The 17,821-nt window shown below is 42.1% G+C and overlaps 1 protein-coding gene across 7 annotated transcripts in view; it reads right to left on the minus strand.

Annotated features, from left to right (window-relative positions):
• Positions 1-17,821, minus strand: part of sptan1 (spectrin alpha, non-erythrocytic 1) — a 132,505-nt gene that overhangs the window by 50,787 nt on the left and 63,897 nt on the right. For 6 of the 7 annotated variants that reach the window (XM_070863690.1, XM_070863693.1, XM_070863689.1 and 3 more), the window contains 9 exons: positions 16,561-16,759; positions 14,242-14,340; positions 12,400-12,438; positions 11,493-11,528; positions 8,560-8,607; positions 7,058-7,149; positions 4,888-5,032; positions 3,289-3,470; positions 1,640-1,739 (listed from right to left, as the gene is read on the minus strand). In XM_070863690.1, the coding sequence (XP_070719791.1) occupies positions 1,640-1,739; positions 3,289-3,470; positions 4,888-5,032; positions 7,058-7,149; positions 8,560-8,607; positions 11,493-11,528; positions 12,400-12,438; positions 14,242-14,340; positions 16,561-16,759 (940 nt within the window). The remainder of the gene's footprint in view (positions 1-1,639; positions 1,740-3,288; positions 3,471-4,887; positions 5,033-7,057; positions 7,150-8,559; positions 8,608-11,492; positions 11,529-12,399; positions 12,439-14,241; positions 14,341-16,560; positions 16,760-17,821) is intronic. The other variant, XM_070863691.1, reaches the window with a different exon arrangement.

Here is a 17,821-nt window from a genome sequence, read left to right on the forward strand (position 1 = left end):
TGAACGAACAAGAGATGCAGGGAGGATATTTCCTCTGGCTGGGGAGTCGAGAACCAGGGGTCACAGTCTCAGAATAAGAGGTCAGCCATTTAGGACTGAGATGAGGAGAAACTTATTCACTCAGAGGGTGGTAAATCATTGGAATTTTCTATCCCAGAGAGCTGTGGAGGCTCTGTTTTTGAGTATATTCAAGACAGAGATTGATAAAATTTTTGGATATTAAAGGAATGAGGACAGTGCAGGAAAGTGGAGTTGAGGTCGAAGATCACTCATGATCTCACTGAATGGCGGAGCAGGTTCAAGGGGCCGAATAGTCTTCTCCTGCTCCTAATTCTTAGGTTCTTTTGTGCCCCGAGCATCTGACAGGTGCAATAAAACATCTCCCCTTAAATACCAACAAGAAAGTAACCAAGAACTTGAAACATTAGCAACGCTTATTGACATCTTTCTTCTGTGGGAAGAGACTGCAGAAGTCAAAAACGCAATGCTCAATGGTCAGTAAAAATAACATTTATAAATCGTTGATACTCGTAAAACAGATAATAGTCACTTTTAACAGTTATTAAAAAACTGTTGATATTACAAATTGCTTGAGTATTTTTCAGTTCTCAGGCAAATAGCTGGCTTGTTCCATTTGTCTGATACTGTCCAAGATGAATTTCTACCCCAATGTTTCCTATAATGATAGCATGGTTTCATTGGAGTAGTTGGAACCATCTTTTAGAACTTGGGCAAGAGGGCCCCAGGATATTTGCAGGATGTCTTCCGCACAGGAGATGTCTGAAAACCACTGATTTCAGGAAAGGAAGCGACTCAGTTGTGAAAATCCTAAAAGGTTAAAATCTAACGAAACATTTGACTTAGAGGCCAGAAGTCAATACACGTATGGATGCAACAGGTAAATTCCCCCATAATCATCATTAAAAATGAGCCAAGAATTGAAGTCGCTCATGACGCTAGAGGCTATAAAGTTGGTATGACAGGCCAGGTAAGTTTCCAGACACATTGGCAAAACAAACACGGCTCAGCTAGTTTTCAGCATGTCTAATTTAGACAGGAACACAGAAAGGGGAGTAGATCACTGCTGTAAACGATATGCGTGGGAGGCCTTGAAGATTACTATTTTTAAATCGGAACCAGCGTCTGATACGGGTTGGCCATTTCTAAAGCTTGGTTAAAACTCGACAAAGAACTTAAGAAATAGGAGCAGGAGTAGGCCATTTGGCCCCTCGAGCCTGCTCTGCCATTCAATAAGATTATGACTGATCTACTTCAACTCCTCTTTCCTGCACAATCCTCATATCCCGTTATATTCAAAAATCTATCGATCTCGGTCTTGAATATACTCAAAGACTGAGTCTCCACAACCCTCAGGAGTAGAGAATTCCAAAGATTCACCACCCTCAGAATGAAGAAGTTTCTCCTCCTAAATGGCCGTCCCCTTATTCTAAGACTGTGATCCCTGGTTCTAGATTCCCCAGCCAACCAATTTGTTATATCACCAGTCGTAGCATTTATGGCTGTGCTGACAGATGTTGGATCTAAAAATAAATTCCCCCACAAAGAATACTCGAATAAAAACATTTTCAATAATCTTAAACCACAACTTTGGAAAAAAGCCATTTCAATTTTTCATTACCTGGTGTCTCTCCAATAGGGCCTCTGCCCCAGTCACATCCTTGGCCAGTTCCTCTGAAGACACCAATCCACGGATTCCATTTATCCAGGACATAAGGTCCCTATGAAAGTAATACAAGGGTAGATCATCTGCGACTGCTTTCCACCGGTCCTTTCCTCACAGGAAATACTAAAGCTTGCAGTTCAGATATTTACAAGCAGCAGGAAGCTCAACAACGATCTGTTCTGGTAATCTGTGCAGTGTTAGCTAGTTAAACACCAGCAGCAACCCTATGGGGTTCCTTAGACACAGCTCTGATGATCTGTACCCCTGCTCTCTGGACTTGGGCAAGGTGGGCTGTGTCCCTCCAAAGAGTGGGAGGGAGGGAGTTTGCATTCTATACTGGGCAAAATAGAAACCCTAGTGGCAAATTTTTCAGTTGCGCCGAGATTCAAACACGATGTCGTCTGTCAGACACCCAAATGAACCATGAAAATGTACTCAGGTTACCTTCATAGGATTTGCTTGGCATGGTATAGAATGCAAGGTAATGAGCTAATGAGCAAGCTTTATTGAAAGCTGTGGATATCTGAAAAGACAGATTCTGAGCAGTGGTAGTAATGTTGGTGTAAACTGCCATGCTTGCCTGTTGGGTCAATGGCTGGAGGGCTTCAGTTGTGCCACTAGAGCTGTGAGGAATACTACTTTCAATCTCCCCAACTCAATAAAAACAGAACATTTCCATCTGCATTTAAAAGAGAAAAGACGGGTTAACTTGTTGGGTGCTGATTCTGCCTATATTCTCTTTTCATATTTCAGATTTCCAGCATTGGCATTTGTTTCTTTATTGTTTCCCCATCTCTTCCAGGTCAGGGTCCGTCAAAAATGTAAAGTTTCTTAAGAAATATGTAGGGTCAAAGCACAATGAACCAGGGGTAGATTTTCTCTCACCAGAAGTGTGGGATCGAGAATATGGGTAGATGCCCCTGCACGAATAGACAAGAAAATCAAAAAGGGCTGGCACCCAAATTCCTAATATACACAATCGGCACATAAAGCTCTGCACTGGGAATGCTCAAGACAAAAATTTACCCCGTGGTAGATGTCGGCCATTTAAAATTATTTCCCACAAAAATCTATGTGGTAAATTTCAACAGGAGACATACTCGCATATTGTTACAGGATGTTAAATCTACGCGGGAAGAAAAGCTTAGCCTGCTTCGCTCAATGTCAGAAGCAGGCAGGTTCTGGTGTGTGAAAATCAGACTTCAAAAAGGGAAGAAAGTCTGGGGGGGGAAGGCAGTAATTTCATCTTTCCTCCCACTCCATCTCTACATGTAAATTAAAACAATGCTAATTTTGTGGCTTCATGAGAGACTCACTCATCATTTTGGGTTCCCATCCCTCCTCTAATGTCAGGTAGCAAGAGGAACTCACCAAATCCCAGAGTAACACTATTGTTTTTTGATGAGAGTTAGAATTTTGGACGGGATTGGCAGCCAATCTGGAGTTGCCAGACCCCCAGAAAAGGGAAGCCTGAAACATGCTGCAAATTTGGCTGCTGCATTTGGGGCTCCTGCAGCAGTTCATTGAGGCATCTGTCCACTAGTGACATAAAGCAAAATAGCCTTTAGCTTGCACATTACAGAGGCACCATGTGCCTAACTTACCTGAAGTCACTCAGGAAACGCTGTAGGTCATGAGAGTCATTCAATTTTCCTTTACGTTGGTTGGCGCGCTCCATCAAGTTGGTCCAGGCCTGATTCAGTTCTGTGCATTTTTCTTGGACATCTTCAACTGATTCGGGATGAGACTGAATCAGCCGGTTTGCAGTTTCACCCAGAGAATTCACCTACATTCAACAATTAAATCTCATAACCAGGCAACAGTTCCCACAGTAACAAATATATTAGCAGGATATTTAGGAATGTCATGCAATACATCAAGCTACATTTTCTGCTCCTGTAGGATTTATCCTGCATTAAAAAAATTGCACAAATAAATTTAGCATCGTTAAGAGTTCACACGGGAACAGTGGGGATAATGTACCCCATTATCTTTGGTCCCCACCAAAAACACCTTTCCCTTGCCACCTACTCCATCCCTCTCCCCGGCGACTGTTTGAGGCTGAACCAGACTGCTCATATTAGACCACGAGATGAGCTTCGAATCACATATCCATCACCAAAACTGCGCCCCTGCATCAGCTGCTGAAACCCTCATCTAGGTCTTTGATACCTCTAGCCTTGATTATTCCAACACACTCCAGGCTGGCCTGCCAAGTTCTACCTTCCGTAAACTGGAGGTCATCCAAAACTCTACTGCCTGTGTCCTAACTCACACCAAGTCCCGCTCACCCATCTCCCCTGTACTTGCTGACCTGCATTGGTTCCCGGTTAAGCGACGCCTCCACTTTAAAATTCTCATCCTTGTTTTCCAAATCACTCCATGGCCTCGCCCCTTCGTATCTCTGTAATCTCCCCCGGGATCTCTACGTTCCACCAATTCTGGCCGCTTGAGCATCCCTGATTTTAATCGCTCCACCGCGGCACTGCGTTAAAGGCGCTATATAAATGCAAGTTGTTGCTGTTACTATACCGCACTTCGAGTTTCCTCTCGTCGATCCCACAACTTGCAGCATATTTCTATATACCAATTATTTATTGTCTTTCCTTAGGTGAACACAATGGGGCAAAAGGCTTCCCAACCGAGTTCTGTCCACCTGGGACAGGTTTTATCCTGTGCTCGCGGCACAGTGTCACGAGAATTCCATTTCTGTATTTGTTGATTTATTATTTTGGTTGTTATATAAATATAAAATAAACATTTCCTGCAACGACAGCGCTGTTTCCTTTGGATACCTGACACTGTCTCAGAAGTCTGGATGGGTGGTCCCCAGGAATATGTGGAGAAGTCATTGCCTTAGAAATCAAAGCTGCACCAAAGGGTAGTATTTGGATTCCACAAAATGTCCTTTCCTCTCTCTGCATAACCAAGATTCTGGTGTAGCGATTATTTGAACTTTAAGTGAGGTAACAATTTAATTCATGCAATTTTGAAAGCTTCTAATCTTGCAATAGCCTGACATCTTCAAAATGTATACGCAGTTATCAAAGGCTCATTTAAAAGCATCCTGGAGGTTCAGGCACTCATTAAATGTGTTTTGCCAAATGAGAAGCTTGCTATTTTGGGAATGGCAGTACCAAACCATTTCCTGCAAGAATTACAGACTGCTTTGACATTTTATAGAGACAAGAAACATAGCTCACTTTATCTCCCAGGGCAGCAAGGTCCCGTTCAAATCCCTCGTGTTTGCGCTGCAGAGCCTGCACACTTGCTAGGTCATGTCCATAATTATCAGTGTTCAGCGCTTGATTTTTCTCTTCAATCCATTCCTTGGTTTCATCAGCATCTCTGCACCACACAAAATCAAACGGGTGTGTAAACATTTTAAAAGCTACCATTATCAATCATTTTCCTGTATAAAATTCCCAGCTAAGTCAATCTTACTAAATGCATGTATTTTCTAAACCTACGTGGATTTACAGAGGAGATTTATGAGGATGTTGCCTGGACTGGAGAATTTTAGCTATGAGGAAAGATTGGATAGGCTGGGTTTGTTTTCTTTGGAACAGAGGCGGCTGAGGAGAGATCTTATTGATGTTTATAAAATTATGAGGTGCCGAGACAGAGTGGATAGGAAGGGCCTATTTCCCTTAGCAGAGGGGTTAACAACCAGGGGGCATAGATTTAAAGTAATTGGTAGCAGGTTTAGAGGGGATTTGAGGGGAAATGTCTTCATCCAGAGGATGGTAGCGACCAGAACTCACTGCCTGAAAAAGGGTGGTAGAGGCAGGAACCCTCACCACAGTTAAAAGATACTTGGATGTGCACTTAAAGAGCCATAACCTACAGGGTTATGGACCACGAGTTGGAAAGTGGGATTAGGCTGGATAATTCTTGGTCAGCCGGCACAGACACGATGGGCTGAGGCCTCCTTCCGTGCTGTATCTTTCTATGATTTGCAATGGAGTGAGTAAAGAAAGGCAATGCAAAGGAACATCCCGAGCCTTAACAGGACATTTGGAAAAGCAAAGTTCGGTCAGGCAGAGTCAGCATGGATTTATGAAGGGGAAGTCATGTTTGACAAATTTGCTAGAATTTTTTGAGGATGTAATGAACAGGGTGAATAAAGGGGAACCAGTGGATGTGGTGTATTTGGACTTCCAGAAGGCATTTGACAAGGTGCCACAAAAAAGGTTACTGCACAAGATAAAAAATCACGGGGTTGAGGGTAATATATTAGCATGGATAGAAGATTGGCTAATGAACAGAAAACAGAGAGTCGGGATAAACGGTTCATTCTCTGGTTGGCAATCAGTAACCAGTGGGGTGCCGCAGGGATCTGTGCTGGGACCCCAACCATTTACAATCTATATTAACGACTTGGAGGAAGGGACTGAGTGTAACGTAGCCAAGTTTGCTGACGATACAAAGATGGGAGGAAAAGCAATGTGTGAGGAGGACACACAAAATCTGCAAAAGGACATAGACAGACAGGCTAAGTGAGTGGGCAAAAATTTAGCAGGTGGAGTATAACTTTGGAAAGAGTGAGGTCATGCACTTTGGCAGAAAAAAAAAAATCGAAGAGCAAGTTATTATTTAAACGGAGAAAGATTGCAAAGTGCCGCAGTACAGCGGGACCTGGGGGTACTTGTGCATGAAACACAAAAGGTTAGTATGCAGGTACAGCAAGTGATCAGGAAGGCCAATGGAATCTTGGCCTTTATTGCAAAGGGGATGGAGTATAAAAGCAGGGAAGTCTTACTACAGCTGTATAAGGTATTGGTGAGGCCACACCTGGAATACTGCGTGCAGTTTTGGTTTCCATATTTACGAAAGGATATACTTGCTTTGGAGGAAGTTCAGAGAAGGTTCACCAGGTTGATTCCAGAGATGAGGGGGTTGACTTATGAGGAAAGGTTGAGTAGGTTGGGCCTCTACTCATTCGAATTCAAATGAATGAGAGGTGATCTTAGCGAAATGTCTAAGATTATGAGGGGACTTGACAAAGTGGATGCAGAGAGGATGTTTCCACTGATTGGGGAGACTAGAACTAGAGGGCATAATCTTAGAATAAGGGGCCGCCCATTTAAAACTGAGATGAGGAGAAATTTCTTCTCGGAGGGTTGTGGATCTGTGGAATTCACTGCCCCAGAGAGCTGTGGAAGTTGGGACATTAAGACAGAAATAAACAGTTTCTTAAAACAATAAGGGAATAAGGAGTTATGGAGAGCGGGCAGGGAAGTGAACCCGAGTCCATAATCGGATCAGTCATGATCGTATTAAATGGTGGAGCAGGCTCGAGGGGCCATATGACCTTCTCCTGCTCCTATTTCTTATGTTCTTGTGATCTTGCAATCTAAAACAGTTACTCACCTGTGGAATCTCTGCACCTCATGGGCGCTGCCCAGGACCTGGCTGCGTTCTTCAGCCAGTTGTTGTAGTGACTTCCAGCGTTCGTTTAGTTCCTGACAAAGGGGGAAAAATTACCATCAACCAGTTCCACAGAGACATCACTGCAAATTTAATCCTTTTACTGCCTTAAACCGACTTCAACCAGATACTTCAGGCATCGTTTAAACGGAGATGTTCAGTTTGGTGTATTTATTAAAATTTCACATCTACCTGATCTTTCACTTCACATTAACATCTCACTTTTAAGACATCTCTAGATATGTTTGCGATGAGAATTGATGCACGTTTCAAAATGAAACACCCATCATAACTTATTGCATACAGAGCATTGCTCAACATAGCAGCAAAGCAGCTAACAAGCCCTAGTACCTTTAACCCTAGTTAAAATTTCTCAGTCCAGTAACTAACTAGAGAGATGTGGCCCGATGCTCACTTTTAGCAAGACGCAGCACTATTTGTCCAGCATATTACACCCATTCTATCAGGTACAGGTGGTTGCTCTCTCAGTCCTCCTCACGTCAACCTCTGCTGTTGCCCTCATGTTCACTGTCCTCGTCATTGTGATTCTGTATGTTGCTGCCCTTACCCATGTAATCTTACTCATTTAAGTCTACATTGCGCTCTTTGTTCTCATCTATGTTGTTCTCTTTGGTGCTGTCCTCCTCCTCTTTGACATCGTGTTCCTCTTCTTCATTATTCCCATTACATTTGTTGCCATCTTCCTCATCATTTTCTTCCTTCTTCTACACCATACTCCCCTTCCTCTACACCATCATCATCCTCCCACTCGTTGCTTTTGTTGTCATGTTCCCGTCCACATCCTCATCTAACTCCTTATTTTGGTCATCGTCCTCATACTTGGGTCATCCTTGTCCCAATTCCCCTTCTTCTCACCATTTTCGTCCTCATTAAAGTATTGTCTTGAAACTGCCTCGAGTTAGCAAGGCTGAACACTACAATGCTGTATTTTTACAAACTATCAAGGTCACAAATTTTACTTCACTCTACTGCAAACAGACTTAACATATCTAGAATTCTACTTTACTATAGCTTTTTCTGCATAACGTGACAAGATAAATATTTCAAATAAATAAACACATATGCAACACAAAAAGCACATTCAATATTTAAAAAGGTTAACTTATGACACTAAGACACAATTTCATAATTATTATTCATAATAAGTTAGCTCAGTTGCAATAACCATTGCGTATACTCGGAAGCCTTTATGGAACACTCAACAGGTTTATTATGCAACACAGAAGCATGAAGTGCGGGGAGGGGAGGCCTGCACTGTACTGTAACTGGGCCACGGGTGAAAATAACCATAATGACAGTACAATGACAGGGCACTGTAGCAAATGAACGAAACACAGCCACGAAACAGGGAGGAGCCCATCACTGCATGAGAGACACAGGTGGAAGAGGCAGTGACAGAAAGCAGCGGATCCATCAGTTCTTACCTTGATGGCATTAAAGCTAGCCACCGTTTGTACCGTCATCCGCACAGTCTAAACCGCAACCATGAATCACAGCAGTGGAAAACCAAACCAGTCACGATCCATCAGTTAGTGAAGAGAAATGTTAAAATTAGAAATATGCCCACTCAGAACTAACAGAACATGGCATGCAAGAGCTCACCATCAACAGCAAATCATTAACTGTGTTCAGAATCCCCTCTGGGTGGTCTGTGTGAGCAAGTGCGGAATGAGAAATGCAGGTCACACCCCACAACATTAACATGTCTATATCGACAGTTAAGAAAGCCTTCACAGACCACAGAAAGAATGAACGGTGAATCAACAAGCACCAGGTTTAAGTATGCAGATAAGTTTAATGATTAGATGAAAAGAATGAAGCATGTGAGCTCTTCCACAAATAAAAGCATTTCAACGTTTTGTGCACAAATGTCACATTAACAAGTTACAATTAACAGTTTTCCATTTTGTAATGTATTTGCATCATGGGTTCTTTGCTTAAGAATTCATAGCAACACATTGCTATTAAGAACTAGATGATTTATTCGCAAAAAGTTTATCACACTACACATTACCAGTTTATCCACGAGACTCACAACCACCTGCCTCATCATGGATCCCCCAAACCCAACTAGCTGGGGTTTTATTGAGTCTGGTGAACATCATGTGACTGGCAAAGCCACTCCCACCTCAACAGCTCTAACCATTGAGGGCATCGCAGCCAAAACTGATCCCACCCTCACCAGACATTCACACATGTGCATTTTCCAGCAAGGGGCCCTAAATAGTGACCTGGAGCAGGAACACGGTCTGTTTTTTCCCCCTTCCAGAACAGAAAGAGAGGACAAATTGGAGCACCTCAATTGTGAATGAATTAGAAGAGAAGAGGGCTTCCGAAATATAATCAAGCAACATCATGGACTTCTTTTGACTGTCTGCTTGTTAGTTTAAATACCGTAGGAATAGCAAAATAATTCTGGGTGATGGCTGAAAAGATTTAGGATAATGACATAGAATGTACAGCACAGAAACAGGCCATTTGGCCCACCTGGTCCGTGCTCCACACAAGCCTTCTCCCACCCCATCAGCATAACCTTCTATTCCTTTCACTCTCTCTCATGTGTTTATCTTGCTTCCCCTTAAATGCATGTACCTTATTTGCCACAATCACTTCTTATAAAGTAAATGTTTTTCAAAATTGTAGAGCAGCTCACATATTACCATCCAAGTTGAAAGAGGTTGTGTTATGGGACAAAAATATATATTTGTTAAAATTGAACGATGTGCTTTTGTGAATAGGATCTTGTCACAGGAGAAGCGTGAAAGAAATAAATAAATAATTGATTTGATTAGCAAAGTCATTGAAATTGCAGTTTTTTTAAAAAGTACATTTAACAGCAGTTTGTAAGCATGGCTGTAAGAATTACAAACCCCTGAAATACTGATAAACATTTAAGGCATTTTTAAAAGGACTGCACAACATGTAGAAATGATGATGAAACTGTATAAAACACTGGTTCGGCCTCAACTGGAGTACTGTGTCCAGTTCTGGGCACTGCATTTAGGAAGGATGTGAAGGCCTTAGTGAGGGTGCAGAAAAGATTTACGAGAATGATTCCAGGGATGAAGGACTTCAGTTACGTGGATAGATTGGAGAAGCATGGGGTTGTTCTCCTTAGAGCAGAGAGGATTGAGAGGAGATTTGATAGAGATGCTCAAAACCATGAGGGGTCTGGACAGAGTAGAAAGAGAGAAACTGTTCCCATTGGCAGAAGGGTCGAGAACCAGAGGACACAGATTTAAGGTGATTGGCAAAAGAACCAAAGGCGACATAAGAAAAAACTTTTTTTTTTAAAAACACAGAGAGTGGTTAGGATCTGGAATGCACTGCCTGGAAGGATGGTGGAGGCTGACTTAATCACTGCTTTCAAAAAGGAGTTGGTTAAGTACCTGAAAGAAAAAAAATTGCAGGGCCATGGGGAAAGGGCAGGAGAGTGGGACTAGCTGAGGTGCTCTTGGAGAGCCAGCATGGGCTCGACGGGCAGAAAGGTCTTATTCTGTACTGTAATCGTTCTATGATTCTAGTTACAAATCTGGTTTACAAAAGGGTTTGTTCTCTTCTCTTTGCAACAATTAATGCATCAGCAAAGGTTGACATGATATGCTGAAAGACCGGTGTAAACAAATACAGGTTTGTTTGTAGAGCCACATACAGACCGGGGCGGGGGAGGTGCTATCTCTACAGGGATTCTACGCTGGTGACTGTGCCTGTCCCGCCAAAGTTACGGTGGGCGAACAGGAGAACTCCTGCAGAAGTTCAGCCCCCTCCCCCATTGCCTTTAAACAAAGTCTTGCAGTGCTTCCAAAGTTAATAAAGTAAGATTACTGAGGAGCCATAACTAAAGAGAAAACGTGGTCTAGCTGCAAACTGAAGCATCATCAACGTTACTTAATCTGCCATTACATTAATATAGACTAAAGAAATAGACTGATTTGACACAGACCTGCAGCAGAAGCAGGCAAGAGAATATTTCAAGTCCTGCAGACCACATTGACAGCAATCCTTAATTGGAAGCCATAAGCAAGGCTACAAATTTGCAGCTTTCAAGGAAAAAAATGGATGCAATTATGGAATTTGATCGCGATGAGACCAGTTTTTTTTTTTAAAAGTAACAAAAACAGCCATTTGATTTATGCAGTCACTGTAAATCAGTGGGCCTGGCCACTATAAATTAAATCTATGCCTTTCTGTGATCTGGGGTGAAAAAAAAACTAATTTGAAAACTAATTAAAAATGAATGAATGCCATATAGTAGAATTATAATGGACAAGGGCCTGTGGAAAATGATGGAGGCATAGGACATGCCAGGTGGTTTTTAAGTAAAATAGCACAGGATCCTTGAAAAGAAAACTCATACCTTCCACGGTGACGCAGTTTTAGAGTCGGATTCATCCTATGGAAAGAACATACATGTCATTTTAATTAAAAAATACAGAGACAAAGATTGGAGAAAGAAACTGGATACGTACAAATTAATTCAGTCATTATACCAACATAGCATGGGCCACAAAACTGAACTCAGTGCAAGTCCAACATGGTTTTATACACGTTCTCTTTCAAATGATTAACATGTTCCTACCAAATTGCTCCCAGTGCTATTTTAATGCACTGCTTATTTTAAACAAGTTAATGTCTGTGATTATGTAAGGAGTAGAGAACAGCACAATCCAGGAGCAGGTTGTAAAGTACAGATCACGTTTAGTATTAGTTTATACAACACCAGCTTTGTTATTTACAACAGTCTGTAGACTACAAGAGTACTAGGGCCATTCATCCGGAGATGAAGGGGTTGTCTTATGAAGAAAGGTTGAGCAGGCTGGGCCTATCTATACTCATTGGAGTTCAGAAGAATGACAGGTGATCTTATTGAAACGATTAAGATTATGAGGGGTAGATGCAGAGACGATGTTTCCCCTCGTGGGGGAATCTAGAACTTGGGGGGCATAATTTCAGAATAAGGGGTCGAGGAGGAATTTCTTCTGAGGGTCGTGAATCTTTGGAATTCTCTAACCCAGAGAGCTGTGGAGGATGGGTCATTGAATATATTTGTGGAGATAGACAGATTTTTGAATGATAAGGGAGGGGGAGCAGGCAGGGAAGTGGAGTAGAGGCCAAAATCAGATCAGCCATGAATGGCGGAGTAGGCTCGAGGGGCCAAATGGCCTACTCCTGCTCCTATTTCTTTTGTATTTAGTTCGAAGATACCTGCTACATCTAATGCTGTTCATGTTTCACCTCAATTCATGCAAGATCAGGACTCGTACCTTGCCAGTTCCAGGGGCAGATCCCAAGGTCTGTTGTTCCTGAAATAAGAAAAAAAATGAACAAAAAAATGTTTAGGAATAAAACATAACTGCTACAGGAGAGGCCCTAAACCTACTGGCAATGGGGAGAGATACTGAAGGAGACCAACAGCTAGTCTAAAACCCAACATTTAAAAAAAAGTCTACCAGGCTTGAAACTTCTCACCTGCATCACCCAAGGATTCCAGGACTGACACAACAGGCAGCACAAAGACAAATGTGAATTTACATGAAAGCAGATTCTTTGTACAAAATTTAAAATAACCTATTTATTTCCCATTCTTACAATAAATTACAAGATTGATCCAGATGGTTGGAAGAAAAAGATTTGCATTTATATAGCGCCTTTCACGACCACTGGACATCGCATAAGAATTTTGCAGGGATAGGCCATTTGACCCCTCGAGTCTGCTCTGCCATTCAATGAGATCATGGCTGATCATCTACTTCAATGAAGTACTTCCTTCTGGAGTGTAGTCACTGTTGTAATGTGGAAAATACGGCAGCCAATTTGCTCACAGCAAGTTCCCACAAACAGCAATGTGATAATGACCAGATAATCTGTCTTAGTGATGAGGGATAAATATTGGCCCAGGAGACTGGGGATAACTCCCCTGCTTTCTTCTTCGAAATAGTGGCTGTGGGATCTTTTACATCCACCTGAGAGAACAGATGGGGCCTTGGTTTAACATCTTATTCGATAAGCACTCACTCAGCACTGCACTGAAGTGTCAGCCTAGATTTAGTTGCTCTAGTTCCTGGAGTGGGTCTTGAACCCACAACCTTCTGACTCAGAGGCGAGTGTGCAACCACTGAGCCACAGCAGAACAAAAGGTGAAGTGCTTCCAAAATGGATTTTAAATTGGCTAAAGCAGAGGAAGCAAAGGGAAATTTATACATGGAGCTGGCAGGAGGTAACTAGTGGGGATCAGAGATCAGTGCTATGGCTGTTATTTATAATTTATGTAAATGCCTTACGGTGAAAAAAGGTTACATTTCTCTAAGCTTGCAGATGGTACCAAACAGGAGGGACTGCAAACAACAGAAACAAGCTGATCAAGTATAGAAAGGCCTGGATAGATTGGGAAGCTAGGCTGACGAGTGGCAGATGTAATTTAATGTGAACAAATGCAAAGTGGCACGATTGAGAAAGAATAACAAAACAGCAGCAGCAATGTAAACCACAGGGTCAATAGATTGCTGAAGCCATCAGTACAGTATGTGGCGACTGCAAACACAGCAAACGTCATCCAAGGACGGCACAACCAGAGGAATAATGCACAAATCTCCGGAGGTGATTTTCAGTTTGTACATAGTACTGGTCCAGCGCCACCTGGAGTACTTTCGGATAAAATGTGTTTCAAACTCAGTTAAGAGGTTTGCTCAGAACAGTGCGATACGCAACGCCAATTTTTCTCAACCCTCTATTCTCTACTCTCATGTGTCAAGTGCTTGGTGATGTGGGGGGGGGGGGGGGGGGAGAAAGAAAAAAAAAGGAGTAAATCTTTCTCGTAGAGCATCACACAACGCAAGGCACATTTTGTGGACTCCGGCTTGAAGTTCCGCACATCCAATTTGCAGCCTGGACAATTTTCAGTTCAAGGAGCGCTAGCTCTTAAAGTCTAACCTTTAGGAGGGTAAAAAAAATGCAGCTGCCTTGATCACAGAGATCCCCTTCACTTTACTTATTCTTTTCTACAATGTAGAGGAAGAATTTTTTTTTGATGTGCTAGTTTCACCGTGAACATGAAACTGATTTTGGAATAGAGAGCGAGCTGAAAAGTGGATGAAATGCTACCGTACCTGAGCTACTTGTACCTCTTCAGCCATCAGACCCTCCGACTCCAGATCATTCGCCACCTTGTTAATATCCCGTAAGCGAGATTCATTGGCTTTCAGGTCCTTTAAAAATAAAGAATAAATTGCTTGAATTAACAATTTCTTTGACTTGAGCAACCTTTTCATGTGTCTTGAACTTTACCACAAGAAGTGGCTGAGGCAGAAATAATTACATCTTTTGAGGGGGAAATTGGATAAAATATTTGAAGCAGGACATTGAGATTAGCTCGAGCAATGAGCCAGCACGTACTTGATGGCAACTGAAATATTTGAATTACGCAAATTAAATTTTTTTTTAAGACTTGCAGCTGCCAAGAGCTATTTAACTGCACATCACACAGAGAACGGAGGCATAGTGGTTATGTTACTGGACTAGTAATCCAGAGGCCTGGACTAATGATCCAGACACGGAGTTCAAGTCCCATCATGGCAGCTGGAGGAATTTAAATACAGCTATTTATTTATTTATTTATTTATTTGATTAATTAAATCTGGAATAAAAAGCTAGTAACAGTGACCATGCAACTATCGGATTGTTATAAAAACCCATCTGGTTCACTAATGTCCTTTAGGGAAGGAAATCTGCCGCCCTTACTCGGTCTGGCCTATGAGATTCCAGACTCTCAACTGCCCTCTGAAATGGCCTAGCAAGCCACTCAGCTGTATCAAACTGCTACAAAGAAGCATACAGCGACTCACCACCACCTTCTCAAGGGGAATTAGGAATGCTGGCCTTGCTGGCAATGCCCACATCCCAGGAACAAAAAAAAACTATTAGGGAAAGTTATCAGACCATCGCCTCCATTTGGAGAGACAGATTGGTGTGCCATTCTGGTTTACCATGCTCATGCGCACGTGGGGGGGGTGGAATTGCTAAAGGTCAAAATTTCTTCCTCACAGATATTACAAACAATCCTAGCAGAGTGAAAAGCTGGAAATTACTTAAAGATGTCACGTGATGGTAGATTACCACTTCAGAGAGACATGAATCTCAGTACTGGACTTTATATTTACCATTGCACTACTAATCTTCCACTTAACCCATCTTCTTAGGTGATTCCCAATAGGTCTATGACAAAGGGTAGCAGAGTCCCACAGACCAGGAAGGGCCTAGGTTAATCTCTAATCTGTGCTGAGTTAGCAGATGGTGGGGTGGTAGAGGTAGGGTGTCAATCAGGGCCCTTGTAACATCAACTATCCAGAAACCCTGCTGGAGGCATGGGCATCTTGACGTCAGGCAAGGACAGTATCGGGTTTGACAGTGATTTCCTCCCCCCCCCACAGATAAAGAATTGGCAGTTGGGCAAGCTTGTGCAGGGCATCCTTGCATCTATACCACAGCACAAGATGGCATGCTCAGGAAAGGTGTGGGGGAGGGTGGGGGTGTGAAGAGAGAAGGGGGTTGGCACAAAAGGAAAAAAAGTGGGGAAAGCAGTACCGCGTGCAGTTCTGCCCACTGCATTACAGGAAAGATGTAATTGCACTAGAGAGGGTACAGAGGAGATTTATGAGAATGTTGCCAGGTCAGGACTGGAGAATTTTAGCGATGGAGGAAAGATTGGATAGGCTGGGGTTGTTTTCTTTAGAACAGACGAAACTGAAGGGAGATTTAATTGAGGTGTATAAAATTGAGGGGCTGAGATAGAGTGGATAGGAAGGACCTATTTTCCATAGCAGAGTGGTCATTAACCAGGAGGCATATATTTAAAGTAATTGGTAGGATTAGAGGGGCGTTGAGGAGAAATATTTTCACCCAGAAGGTGCTGGGGGTCTGGAACTCATTGCTAGAAAGGGTGGTAGAGGCAGAAACCCTCATCACATTTAGAAAGTACTTAGATGTGAACTTGAAGTGTCGTAACCTACAGGGCTATGGAGCAAGATCTGGAAAGTAGGATTAGGCTGGATAGATCTTTTTTGACCAGCACAGACACAATGGGCCAAATGGCCTCCTTCTGTGCCTTAAATTTCTATGATTCTATATGTACAACCTTTCAGAGATAATGCAGATACATTTGTACTCATCCCTTTTTGGCGTGGAAGCATTTACTTCCATTTTAAAAACAAGATTTCTAAATTTAAATCCGTTACAACTACTTACCCGATCCAGATGATCAATGGATTAGAACAAATGGCAAAGACCGGCACTGGCCCTTTAGCCATAAAGTCAATATATCAGGTAGCCAAAGATGAAAGTGCCATGGCATTCACATCTAGGTTATGATTTTAAGGTTTCCCTTATTCTTCTATTGTACAAGAATAATTGAAGTTAAAAGTTTCACTTACTTTCTGGAAGTCATCAAACTTCTTCTGCAGTCCTTCCACCTGTTCCAGGTCAGTGCCCACCTCCTCGCTGGTCAATGCCGCCTCCTTCTCGTTGATCCACTGCTGCAGCTCATTGGCTTCACGGAAAAGCATGAACTTCTTGCAGCTCTTTTCCAGCATATCCTTCCGTTTTGTGCCCAGTTCCAGAATCGACTGGTATCTGAAAGGGGACGTAACCAGCAAAGTCACCCTGTGGCAGCTGCTAATCTCAACTAATTCAACAAACACAAACTTTCATTGAATATAGAATGGCTGTTGATGAAGATGAAGAACAATTCGGAAAGAAAAATCTTAACTACAAGATATCTGACAATAATGACTAAAAGACAAAAAAATATTGCTGACTCTTGCTACTCACAATGGTTTGAATATTACTCAGTCTGTATTGAAGCAACACTGGACTTATTCCACAAAGGGTGGTGTACGTGCTTACAGAACCAACATCTATCTGCCTTCCACAATCCCCACCCTCAATACAAATTCCCATGGCCTTGCCTCACTCTACCTATTCAGCTGTAGCCTCCAGTCCCATGACTCCGGCCTACTGTGCTTCCGAAACATTTCAAGTAATCACTACATATTTTGAAACGGCTGAAAGTTTTCTTTAGGAATACCTGGATCCCAAAAGTGACGATGATTCAAAATGGAGATTTATGGAAATGGAATCTCAAGTATGAGTAGATGTTCTGTGGATTTCAACACACCTACAGTCTTAAATCATATAAACTTAGGAATGGGGAAATGTTTTGGAAATACATTCAGAAATATTAGATAAACATGTTTAGGTTCTATACATGAAGTAGCAATTTAAATACTTAGTACCTTCATTACCTCGAACAAAATACACAAATAGAACACATTGCACGCCCACTTCTGGCACATACTTAAAAAGTTATATGTCGCTTTTCTAAAGTATTGCATTCTTGGTTTTATATTTGGTAACTAAATGGCATTGAATTCAAAATGGTTAAAAAAAATGAAATGTCAGACTAACATGGTCACTGGATGCGATCAATAAAATTGCGTTATCAGCAAGTACAACGGTTTTCTGTTTAATTTTGCAGAACGAAGATAATATAAATACAACAGTGATTCAACCCATCGTTAACTCAAGTTACTTAGTAATGCGTAGAATGTATTTACCTAGAGAAAAGTTCAGGGTGTTAATGCAGAATAATTAAAGTTCTCCCACCCCAATGCCCAACAGGCAATGGGTTTATTT

Source organism: Pristiophorus japonicus, chromosome 20 (genome assembly GCF_044704955.1).
Source record: "Pristiophorus japonicus isolate sPriJap1 chromosome 20, sPriJap1.hap1, whole genome shotgun sequence".
NCBI classification, from domain to species: Eukaryota; Metazoa; Chordata; class Chondrichthyes; family Pristiophoridae; genus Pristiophorus; species Pristiophorus japonicus.